The sequence below is a fragment of the Oncorhynchus nerka genome, linkage group LG7 (genome assembly GCF_034236695.1).
Source record: "Oncorhynchus nerka isolate Pitt River linkage group LG7, Oner_Uvic_2.0, whole genome shotgun sequence".
NCBI lineage: Eukaryota > Metazoa > Chordata > Actinopteri > Salmoniformes > Salmonidae > Oncorhynchus > Oncorhynchus nerka.
In genome coordinates, this window is record NC_088402.1 from 50,646,697 (window position 1) to 50,659,069 (window position 12,373).

The 12,373-nt window shown below is 43.9% G+C and overlaps 1 protein-coding gene across 4 annotated transcripts in view; it reads right to left on the reverse strand.

The window, feature by feature from the left end:
* Nucleotides 1–481: 481 nt before the first annotated feature.
* The window catches only part of LOC115131868 (protein bicaudal D homolog 2-like), a 72,623-nt gene continuing 60,731 nt past the window's right edge, over nucleotides 482–12,373 (reverse strand). The window contains exons 10-12 of one of the 4 annotated variants that reach the window (XM_065020584.1): nucleotides 6,118–6,358; nucleotides 4,394–4,468; nucleotides 2,689–3,968 (exon numbers count right to left, since the gene is read on the reverse strand). In XM_065020584.1, coding sequence (XP_064876656.1) covers nucleotides 4,436–4,468; nucleotides 6,118–6,358 — 274 coding nt within the window. In that variant the 3' untranslated portion in view covers nucleotides 2,689–3,968; nucleotides 4,394–4,435. Of the gene's footprint in view, nucleotides 6,359–12,373 lie in introns of all 4 variants that reach the window. The other 3 variants (XM_029663927.2, XM_065020583.1, XM_065020582.1) reach the window with 3 other exon arrangements.

A 12,373-nucleotide genomic window follows, 5' to 3' on the forward strand; every position in this document is an offset into this window, starting at 1 on the left:
CATGGACAGGAAGTTACTGGGGGTGGAGAGGTCAAGAGTCACCCGCTTTGTTTGTATGTGGGAGTTTTTTTTAATATACAGCAGCAAATTATGGATAAAAGAGAGGGAAAGGACAGAAAAAGAGAGTAAATGGGAGAAAAAAAAGATCTAGAGAGTTAAAGAGATATAAAGGGGTGAGATGTGGAGAACAGAAAAAGAAAAATGGAATATAACAGGAAAAATAGAGAAGACAAAGGATGAGGGCAGGGAGAGAGGAAAAAGAGGGGGAGCCAGACAGAAGGTGGGGGTGGAAGAGTTTTGTGCATTGTGTGAAATTTGATCATGTCATGGAGTCTTTACAGACAGCTGGGAAGTCCCCCCTCATTCTGTTTCCCAGCTGGGGATCTTCTGAGGGGGAGCCTGCAGCATCAGACTGGCTCCAAAGTTAACTGTTCATTTGCTTACAGTGGGAGAGTTTGGGATGAAAATACACACGGGACACTTTGTCTTTTTAGTCACATTTATTGATTTGAACCAGTATGACTACCTTTACACAGCATAACACCTCTCTATAGGAAAACAAAACAACACTTTCATAGGATTAGCTCAGCAGTAATACATTAGACTAAACTCATTTTTTCATCATTTTATTTTTTCAGCATCTCCAAAGTTATAGGTTTGTTTTCGATTCTGTGTAAAGGTTCCCATGACTGAAAAACATGCATATGACATTAAAGTTGTAATCAATATGCCACTAATTATAATGCACATTATTGATAAGAATACAGTACTGCATGACAATCCAAATAAATACCAACATACAGATTAAGTCGTTATTTCATATAAAGGTATCAAACTCAATATGGATCAATACTGAAACACAATATGACAATATAAAGTTTGCACGGCTAGTGTATTATCACAATGCTATCGCTTCCAGCAAACAGAAAACTTTTATTTTCCTTGTAAAACAGCATTTAAATTGCACTTTATTTTCTCCGTATTTTTCGCTTCTCAACCGTATTGATAACTTTTTACGCCTCAACAAACAAGCATGGGCTAGGATGGCACTATTCAAGCTTGTTGATGCAAAATCTGTTTTCTATTTCCTGAAATCACAACACTTTAATATATGATGTAAAAAAAATATTCAATAAAAAAACAAAAAACAAATCAAAGAGAAAATGCGCTCTCTGCACATTTGCCAACAATACTGTAGATATTACATTACCTTCACCATACAAAGCTAGAGATCATGTCAATGTTTCCAATAGTACACTGATCTGTCCAAACACATAGTGGTGCATGGAACATTTTGTTCAAAATGAGGCCAAAGGGATTTATTTTGGTTCCCAAAGTTTGATTAAAAAAAAACTACATTTTCTCAATACCCCTGAATTTGCTGTTGGGATCACTGACCTGCAGAATTCAATACAATATCAGTTGAATTGAGCTAATTTCAAAACGATCATCTCACTCCTGCAAAAAGGGCTACTCCTCTTTGCATTTATTGCTGCTCACAAAGTCATTCAACCCAAACTCCTCCCCTAAAAAACAAAAACACAAAGTACTAGTCTACAATTCTCCCTTGAAACAATGAAAGGCACTACTGGTCAGAATGAAGAACAAAACAAACCCAAAGCAAAACCCGGGTAGCGCTTCAGCAGAAAGCCACAGCCCCAAACTACACCTTTCTCACTGATGTACGGCTTGTCTTTCTGATTCTTGAATCTTTTCAAACCTAATTGGTGTACCAGGATTTGGCACGATAAACAAAGAGAGAATTAAACAATTCCAATTTGGAATTTAATCGTTGCACTTGCAGAGAATTCTGTGAGCCAGTGATCCCTTATCAGTGTGACACCCCTGGTAAGAAGATGGAAAAAAACAAAATAATTTTGCCACTCCATTTTTCCCCCCAAGAACTTCTTACCATTTTTTTTGAGTCAGAGCGTCGTCAAGTTTCTGCGCGTTAGCTTTGAACTATTCCTAGGAATAATAAATACATGAAAACCCCAGAATTAGCTCACCCTGGATTTTGTTTAGAACATGGCAGTAGAACATACATATAAAACCAAACAGCATAATAAAGCAATATGATGAGACATAACAATAAAAGGATGGTTATTCAGATGGATCAATTCTCAGAAGCACAATAACAATAGATGGACTCTGGTTTGCGGTGAGACTTTAGGAGAGTAAATGGTCTCTGTAGATGGTACAAAGAGACCATAAACATGAGGAAATATATTCCTATTAATATATGTGTATACTTGACTAAATAAGTCACAAATCATAGCACTACAAACCTTTCCTAGGTTAATAATATAAAGTTATATAATCCTATAATAAAAGTGCACAGGTTAAAGAAAACAAATAAACCAAAACAAAAAAAGATCAAACCAGACAAAACAGTTGGTTGATTTACATTGAGAAAAGACCATGGTTCCCCTGGCTTCTCATTGGAGGGATAACTCCGCCAATGACAAACTCTGATCATCATTTCATGAGGAGGGCAGAGTTCACTGTACTTGTGAGCATCGGCAGCAGCGAGGGGCAATGTGAAATAGCTTGTTCATTCCCATGCATAGGACATAGAGGTCGTGCTATATTGCGAGTTAAAGGGCAACCTGGAGAGATATTGGATTTTCATATCAGAGATTTCATTTGATCTTTTTAGTCTTGAAGTGGGTTTCATAATCTTGGCCTATAGGGCTATCTGTTTTCTGCACAATGAATGTGACATCGGCATTGTGAGAGGATCCTGTGTTGGAGGATCCTCCTCCGGGCAGAATTAAATGACTGCAAAACGGAGAAACAAAGAAAACATACAAATGTGCATTACTGGTACATTTAGAGAGATGTTAACTTCCTCAGAAATGATTCCATTCCAATCAAAAACATGAAATAAGGAAGAGTAAAAAGATGTACACCGAAGGCCCAGTTAGTTACAGTGGCTACTATCTAGCGGTTGGTGCAAACTGGGTTAGTAGTGCTGAAGCGGACTGTCATATCAACATTGTGTCAATATGTTTCAGAGGAGCTGATATAAAAGCACCACTGCACGAGGAAGACCAGTGAGTGCAAGAAGCTGATGACCTCACAAGTACCATGACCTTTGACACCTCCGAAACACATGATGAGCCCCAAGAGTTTAATCCACACCCCAGAACCAGGTCAGTCATAGGAGGGGCTTTCCTTACTGGCATGCAGGTTAATGAGAACGGGTGTGTTTTTTAGCGTGCAGGCGTTCAACCAATCAGGAATCAGACGAAGAGCGTGTGAGAGAACTCAAAGGTGAAGTGGGCGGAGCCTAAAGGCAGAGGTAGGAGGGAGCTTATTCTGGTGGCATTCTATTGATGGCACCAGATAAACAGACATTGATTTCAAACTAAACCAAGAGAACTAGGGAGGGTCTCTCTAGCCACAATCACATCCTGGATTATGAAATATATAGATTATTCAGTGAATCTATAGTGCCTACACAAGGGAACAGGGATATAGGGTCAACTCATTTGAATCAATGTCCACTGGTAAAATACCACATTTAGAGACAAAGTAGTCAAACAAAAACCTCATGTAAATGCATCTCCCTCAGAAAACCCTGGAACTCATTTCCCCAAACACAGTATCAAAATCATGTTCAGAATCGGCTGAGAGAGCTCGTCTTTCGGGTGCAGGTGCTTTTAAACACCAGTATTACTTCTCTCTCCTCTCCCACTCTCTACACCCAGAGCAAACTGACACAAACAAAGTGTGATTCTATCACTGTCGCTTAAGTGGAACAAGAACAGAATAGTGATTTCCCCTCCCGTGGAGGTTCTTCTCTGATGTGAACGATAGCCTCGTCTCCATACTGTGTGGCGTGACTAAAGGCCTCGTAGGGCAGCGCAGCACATACTCAACTCAAGCAGGGTTGAGGACGTCCCTCGTTCGGAGGAACCAAAGCTCTCCCTCTCCATACCCGAGAGAGGTGGCCTAGGAGTATCCTAGAAGATTAGAACCTGATTACGATCGTATTATTAAGAATATATAGTTTTAAAAAGCATAATTGAATTCATCTTCCAAGAATCTCTTGGCATCAACCCTGCTTTTAGCGCCACAAAGCTAATACCGTGTATGCATTACATGGATCTATCTAACACAAGCCCCACATCAGTTTTTTTAATCTGCCTGGCACTAGATTGCAAGGGTTAAAGCTTTTTTTTGGGGGGGGGGGTAATAAAGACAGTACATTGGTTGTCCTCTCACATCCACACAGCATCTCAGAAATGAATCTATTTGCAATATTTGGAGAAAACGACATACACACAAGGGTCTTTCACCTCAGTGTCGGAGCTGAGATGACACACACACACACACACACACACACACACAGGCAGGGTTCCAGAACACACGTGCGCAAGGACGTTACCTGACAATATCCAGGGGTTTTCCCCACAATCCCCCTCTCTACTTAAAGGGAGAGTGGTGTTGTAGAGCGAGCAAGCTGCTGACAAAAAAAAGAGAGGGGTTGTCATGACAACAAAGCGACTAACCACACGTTTGAGACGTGAGGAGGACAGGGTTTTCAGCCACATAACCACACATAGTTCATTTGAGAGCTCAAAAGGGCCTCCCAAAAGAGAAAGAGAGAAGCGACAGGGAGAGAGAGAGGAAGAAAGATCAGCATTAGGCTGACAGACACAGACAGGGCTTTACATCGATATATAGATGTAGTTGATTTCAAGTGTTTGGGTCGACAGGCACTTTGCCGAGGGATATTGGTCGGTTTTGTTTGTAGAATTACGATCCGGATCTGGGTGCCATTGATTTTTGTGCTCTTTTAGGATCTTTTCTGTTATTACAAAAATCACCATCAATCAAAACTATATTGTATCTGTTCACAGTTATTTGATCATTTTCTTTCGTTCTTAAGTGATATGGCTGAGAGAATCCACCAATATGACATATACTGGGTCACATGGAATATAAGCCCTCTGTTTATTTCTGCAGATGTTAAATAACTCCTCTGGTTCAAATGTAGAGCCCTGTAGCACATCTGCATGTGCTGTGACACACCTGTTTACAGAGAAAAACTGTTATAAAGCTCAGTAGCATTTTCAGCTGCAAAGCCATGCGATTGGACTGCCTGACTCTACCGCGTTGGTGTACAGCTTAAAGGATCTTGAAATGAAACACCTGTGGTCTTAGGTGCTCCTTTACCGCCCACCTCCGACATCATTAATTATCAGCCAACCCGCTTTGAGAATTTTTGAATTTCAGTTAGAAAATCCAGCAAATCACACTGGGCTCCCTAGCAACAGCAGGGGGAGTTTGCATATTGTTTTGTTTCATTTGTTTATGTAAACATTAATGAGCAACCTGATTGGTCAGTGGGTTGCTGGGGCTGGCTCAGTCCTGGGGGGCCAGGAGAGAGAGGGGAAGAGGAGCGGGGGCTTTATCGAAGGAGCACCAACGCCAACAGGCAAGCAAAACGAGAAGAGGACGTCAACTTCTGTCACATGATCCTAAAAGTGACACCCTCTTCACAAGTCCCCACCCCCCCAAATGCATTATGGTTACCAGGCAACACACTCAGGGGGGGTCAGAACACACTAAGCACAAAAGCTGCCACCTTTTACATCATCATAAGTACAGCACCATGACGGCGGAAAGAAGTGACACCCCATAATATCCACAGAAGCCCAACGGCGGCCGGTTGAGGCCATATCCACATGCCATACATTATGTCTACTACAATCCCAAACTTCTAGGGCACACTGTACTGTACGGTTCAGTACATACACAGCTGCATTCCCCTAAGCGTTTACACTAGCAGGCGTGAGTGGCCATACGTGGCCATAGGCATAAGTATGTACTATAGGTTAGACACACACCAGGCTCTATGAGGCTGCAGGCTGAGCAGGCAGGGAGCTAAGCGAGCATAGTAGGGCTCTTTAACACTAAGTCAGGGGAGGACCTCGGGCTCCTCCCCTCTGTACACAGCAGTCCCGTGCTGACAATGCAGCCGCTTCAGTCGCAGTAGATCTTGTACTTCTCGCTGCAGAAGACCACTGGCCCTCCCAGGATGCCGTTGGGCATGATGTTGTGCTCACTGGGGCGACCGATGCCGGCGCAGGTGAGCCCGTGACTTACGTGGGGGTTGTTGGCGGTGTTGGTCTGGCCGTTGGTGGTTCTGCCGTTGGTGGTCCTGCCTTTAGGTTTGCCCCCGCGGCGGGTCTGCTCGGTGTCAAACTCCAGGTCCTCCAAGCGCTGGGTCAGGGCTAGCTTCTGCTGGATGGCCATACGGAGGAGGGAGTTCAGGGTCTTCTTCTCATCCTCTGCCGCAGACAGCTGTCTCTGCATCTCATCCAGCTGAGTCACATACTCGTCACAGCTACAGTAGAAGGAGGGAGGGAGGGAGAGAGAGAGAGAGAGAGAGGGATGGAGGGAGAGAGATCACATTAGAATAAGGCATTTGTCGCCAACGTCAGTGAGATTTCAGTCCTTAAACATTTACTGCATTTTCACTAGCCATCCAATAGGTGGCAGTAGAAACCTCCAGTGTTAACAGCCAAAGGCACAGTGATCTGACAGTGACTGTGGTCTGTATGGTTCACTACCATTGGTAATGGTCTGGATCTCCAATCTGACTGTTCATATTGTCTGTGGCTATTTCAGATGGATTTCACTGACCTTCAAGCCCACAGAAAGCTTAACCTACATTCGTCTTGACCTTTGACCTACTTCCCCAGTGCCCGTCTCCTCCACCAGATAAAGCCCTTGAGGTGTCTACCAGAGCCTTGCCATCCGGCAGTCTACCATTTCATCAGACTATCTCTCCATCTCCCCCAGCACCACTCTCTTCTCCCTGGAAACCTCTCTGTCCTAAACTTCTTGTGCTGAGCGATAAGTGCTTTTTGAGGTCAGTTCGGTTTCGGTTCGATTATGAAAAAATAATCATGGTTTTCGATTTCGGTTTTGATACTTTTTTTAAAACATGAAATGCACTATGTGGGTTGAATGCTGTAACGTCACAGAATAAAACAATTAATACAAGTCACATGATGGTTGTGAATTCCCATTATTAACCCATTATTAACCATCATTAATAAAATATTTCAGCTGTTGTGTATATTAAATTTGTTTTATTTTATTTCCAGTCATCTCTATAGGGCTGCTTCCTATGCTGTCTGACAAAATCACTATTTTGTAGTATTTCAATGAAAATATGGCATACTTTTATGACTGCTGAACACTATCAATCACTTAAACCAGTGGTTCCCAAACTGGAAAGGAACTGAGTCCGGCATTAAACACACTCTTTGTTGTAATAGTAGAATGCACAAGGTGACATTACTAAATTGGGTAGTGCATCATCAGTTCCTCATCATGAGTCATGTTAGTCATTGCATACCTTAGAGAGCTATTTATAACTTGTCAGAAATGTCCAGATCAACTAGCCCATGTCAGCTAATGTTTTTTAGCAATGTTTTGGGGGCCCATAGACTTTGCCGTAATGTTCGAGTCACTTAAATATGAATAAACATTAGACATGGCAAAATGCATTGAATTGCAAGAACATTTGCTTTAAAACTGCAACATTTCTCTGCACCTTACAAGAAAATGTGTAGAATTGCAGGAAATATGTTTTAAATCCAAATAATTGAAAGGTGTAGGTGAAAAATAACTGAAAAAAATAACTAAAATGTTGGTTAATGCTCAGCACTATAGACTTTAAACATCCTATTCAAGTAAGAACAATAGGAACTCATTTCACCCCCACAAGACTCACTTAAGACCTCATCTGTATTGCACTGGGCCAGTAGAAAATGTAGAGATGTGTTTACTATTCACTAAAAGCCCAGCTACGCATGATTCACTTTGTACTGCTAATATCCAAACACAGTATGCATTATATATGAAGAGTTTAATGTCTGAACATACATCCCATTTGAATGTATCCCGGGGTTGGGGTTGCTGTGTTGATGTTCACTATAACCCCTGTTGGTGTAATTAACATTCATGAACAGCGAGGCTGAGGGCTGAGGTTGAAAGCAGCTCTACCCGGACGTCTGTCTGCATGACAATATGAGGAGTCTGAGCACGGAGTAAGTTAATCGTAGATCACACAAAGGAGGAAAGCTTTAACCCAACTCCAAGATCCCCCCCTGTGTCCCTTTAGGAGTGGGCTAAGGGAGAGAGAAAACAACAGAGGTGTTGGAAAGTATGGAAGAAATACTTCTAAACTCACCAAACTGAGATGTTCCTTCCTCTCGCTATCACTCAAACAACTCTCTCCACTCTTTCTCTAGCACCAGTGTAATATAACATCAAATATCAATTCTGCCTCCCACGGCAGTGTGAAATAGCACTCTCTCTCTCTCTCTCTCTCTCTCTCTCTCTCTCTCTCTCTCTCTCTCTCTCTCTCTCTCTCTCTCTCTCTCTCTCTCTCTCTCTCTCTCTCTCTCTCTCTCTCTCTCTCTCTCTCTCTCTCTCTCTCTCTCTCTCTCTCTCTCTCTCTCTCTCTCTCTCTCTCTCTCTCTCTCTCTCTCTCTCTCTCTCTCTCTCTCTCTCTCTCTCTCTCTCTCTCTCTCTCTCTCTCTCTCTCTCTCTCTCTCTCTCTCTCTCTCTCTCTCTCTCTCTCTCTCTCTCTCTCTCTCTCTCTCTCTCTCTCTCTCTCTCTCTCTCTCTCTCTCTCTCTCTCTCGTTAGGGCCATGCGGGTCCAAAAAACTAGGTCATGCTGCCTGGAATGTAGAGGCAGGGGTTCATATCACTGTCCTTCATCTGCTACACCCTTCCTCTTTCATTATTAATCATTCTGCCCTTCACTTTCTCTACCCCTCTTTCCTTTCTCTGCACCCTCATATTACATCTCTCCTTCATCTCTCTGTCATCCTCCCTCCATCTTTCATTTATATCTCCATCATCCTTCCTCCATCCTCCTCTCTTAATGTCCTCTTCTCTGTCTGCCTCTGCCTTTCTCTAGCCTTTCTTCAAACTCATCTACTCTCGGTACCTGCAGTCACTCCACCCCCCCACCTGTCTCCATCCTGCTAACACAGCGATCTGAGATGACATTCCCCAGTGATAATGGTAGCCACACCTCTGCAGAGATCTGTGCAGTACACCACCTTCCCTTCCAGCTGTCATTCAACCTAACCCACATTGGAATGAAATTCCTGGCATCTCAGAACACTCCTTCAGACCTACCTGCAGGACAAGAACAGTCTATATCAGGGGAATTAAAGGTTACTCTGAATCTAAATGTGGGACAAAAACACTCCATGTTCTATCTGGTGGATTGGAATGTTTCCTCTACACTTCCAAGTGTCAATTACAATCTACAATGAGTGGAAAAGACATTAGGAACACCTTCCTAATATTGAGTCGCAACCCCTTTTGCCCTCAGAACAGCATCAATTCATCAGGGAATGGACTTTACAAGAAGTCGAATGTTGAACTGACGTCTGTGCCCAGTGCGTCTTCTCATTGGTCACATAGGACCTAATGTTGCTATTCAGTCTCTTACTATTGGCTCGTTGAAGTGTTGTGTTATTGCACATGGTCACTCCCCATGATGTATACATCCTCTCCCCCCACATACACAAACACAAACCCAGTCCCCCCTCGTGGGCGTGCAGTCGGACTCCCACTGGGGGACACACCCAGACAAAGGGGATCAGTGCAGCTTCATTTGACCCAGTGTGAGATGGCGAATGGGGGGGCGGGGGGGTTCCCAGGGTCACAGTGCCCTTTAAGATGGACCAGCCATGCTGGGTGGAGGGTGTAAGAGGGCGTGGGTTTTCCCGGGAAAAAAATACAGGCTTCCATTCTAGGGATGAAGGGATACAATGGGACCCTTCTTGGCAGAGAGGGACTGGAGGGCCACAATGGCCCTGGGTGGCGGCTGGCCCTTTGTAGAAGAACAGTCTCCACATTCAGAGTAGTGTGGAACAGAGGCTCCATGTCTCAGATGATCTACAGTAGCCAGGGGTCACGAGACACACACAGGCGTACTGCACACACATGCGCTCAGAGTATAACGTGCACAGCATAAACTCATATCCACACCCAAACACATGCACTGCATGAAACGTTCATAGGGAAGGGTATGGACTACACTGACAGGCACATACCACAGGGGGTTGGTGGCATCTTAATTGGGGAGGACGGGCACGTGGTAATGGCTGGAGTGGAAGTGGAAAGGTTATTTTGAGCCGTCCTCCCCTCAGCAGCCTCCACCGGCACATACGCCCTAAATATACTGACAGATGAGTGTAGAAACACAGCACCACAGCACATTTGTTTGTCACATGGAGTGTGAACACAGACACACACTCGCCACAGCTGTTCTCTGGCTATGTGGGAACAGCATTGGTCATTGTGGAGGAGGATGAGTGAGAGGATTTCGGAGGGAGGCGAGGGAAGATAAAGAAGGAATAAAATAACCAACAATGAAAGTAAGAGCAAAATGGGAATCAGAGAAACACAAAGAGATAGAATGAGAGTGTGTGCCTGTTCGATTTGACTGGGGGAAGGCTGGCTGAGTCTTTGCATGTATAGTGCCTACAGCCTGCTAAGAGCAGGCATGTCCAGGCAGTGCTTCATTGGAGTCCGATCCTGCACCTCTCCATCGACTGTTTTGGTCCGGAATCTATTTGGCCGGATCCGGTAACTCTCGCGGCATGATTGTTTTTTCCATCTCACTTTTTTATATGTAAAAACTATAATAAAAGCGATCAAAGTTCATATGAGTTGCATCTTCGATAATTCTCCTGCCCCGGCCATTACCGACGAGTGATCATTGGGTGAGTCAGTGAAACTGGAAAGCATTTTAAGGACTCCAGCTCAGAACTCCCCCACCCCTCTCTCTCGCTCACCTCAAAATTTTCAAATGAAGCACTGCTCTTAGGAATGTAAGAGACTGGGTCTTACTGTAAACTGATAACACAGTCCACAGCTGGAGTACAACACACATACACAGGTTGGATACGTACAAACTGACATAGAATACACATATTAGGAACTTGCATTACACAAAAGAGTCGAACAGAGATTTGCACATTCAATCAGTCCCACTCCATTCACTCTAACTCTCTCACTCTGAGGCCACACACTCGAAACTAAGGCAGTCCCCTGAAAATCTCAGGAATCCCCAAATCTACATTTAAGTCGACAGAGTATGTCAAAGATGGAATAACCATGAGAAAGACTCTCAAATTAGCCCCTGTCGAGAAGCTGAAATGAAAGACTCCCTCTCTCTCTGTAGGGTAGAGGGCCTTGTGTTTTGCTGTGAGGATAAATGAGGGGAGCGAGGGAAGAAACAGGGGGAGTGTGGGAAACGTGGGTCAATCACATCCCTCTGCCTCTTAAAGCCTTTCAGAGGCCTCCCCCCTCCTTCCCCACCATCATTCTATAGGCCAAAATTAGCATACCAATACGTACAGGCTCCAGAAGGACCTGAATGAACACTACCACAAATACCCAGGCATGTACACAGCCCAGAACATGCAGAGGCCGTGTCCAAAATGGATCCCTATTCCCTAATAGTGCAGTATATAGGGTAGGGCTGTCACGATAACAGTATTGCGATACTCAGCGGTATCGTGGCAATTTCCTATAGCACAAAATGTTACATACAGTAGGTTTTTTAAAGGACCAAAGAGTCTGCTTTGTGCTTTTTTTGCCATCGTAGCATCGCGATACTGGTCTCGTGACAACCTTAATATAGGGGGTAGCAAAAACAGAACATTAATTATATCTAAGGCACATAGAAATCACCATACAAGGTAAAGACTGAGGGATTTCCTGCGGACCCCTGAGCAGAGTTGAGTTAGGTTTTGTTTTGTTATGTTGTGTTAGGAGCATCTTCAGTCGCTTACAACAGCAAAAAGGGACAAGGGAAAGACATGCGTGCCTCTCTAGCGCCGCCATTTTCCTCTGCATCATATCTACCACCCTCGTTCTGCTGCTAATAGCCAGTACCTCTTAAAGAACACTTGGTTTGAAACCCTGATTGGTCAGTGAAAGTCATTCTAAGCAGAATGATAGTAATTTTCAAAACGGCTTCCTCTGAGGTGCTCAGTGAGAGCTGATTTCCTCTCATGTCTTCAGAGGGATGGCCTAACACCCGCATCAACAGACCATCTGGCCCTGCACTGCACCAAATCATTATGACAACAGAAACACACCCATATTTGCAGAGGAAGACAGCTTTCTCCGCCATGTTAATCAATAAGCTACTACAGTTATATAGAATTTCTCAATAAGACCAGCTAATGGACTGGGAGTGCAGATACACCGTGGCATTACTCCACTGTAAGTATGAGGGGTGCCGAGTGCACACTCTCTATGGATAGAGCAGCCCTCCCTTCTCTCCTCTCCGTTCTGCACAGCTTGATTTGAGCT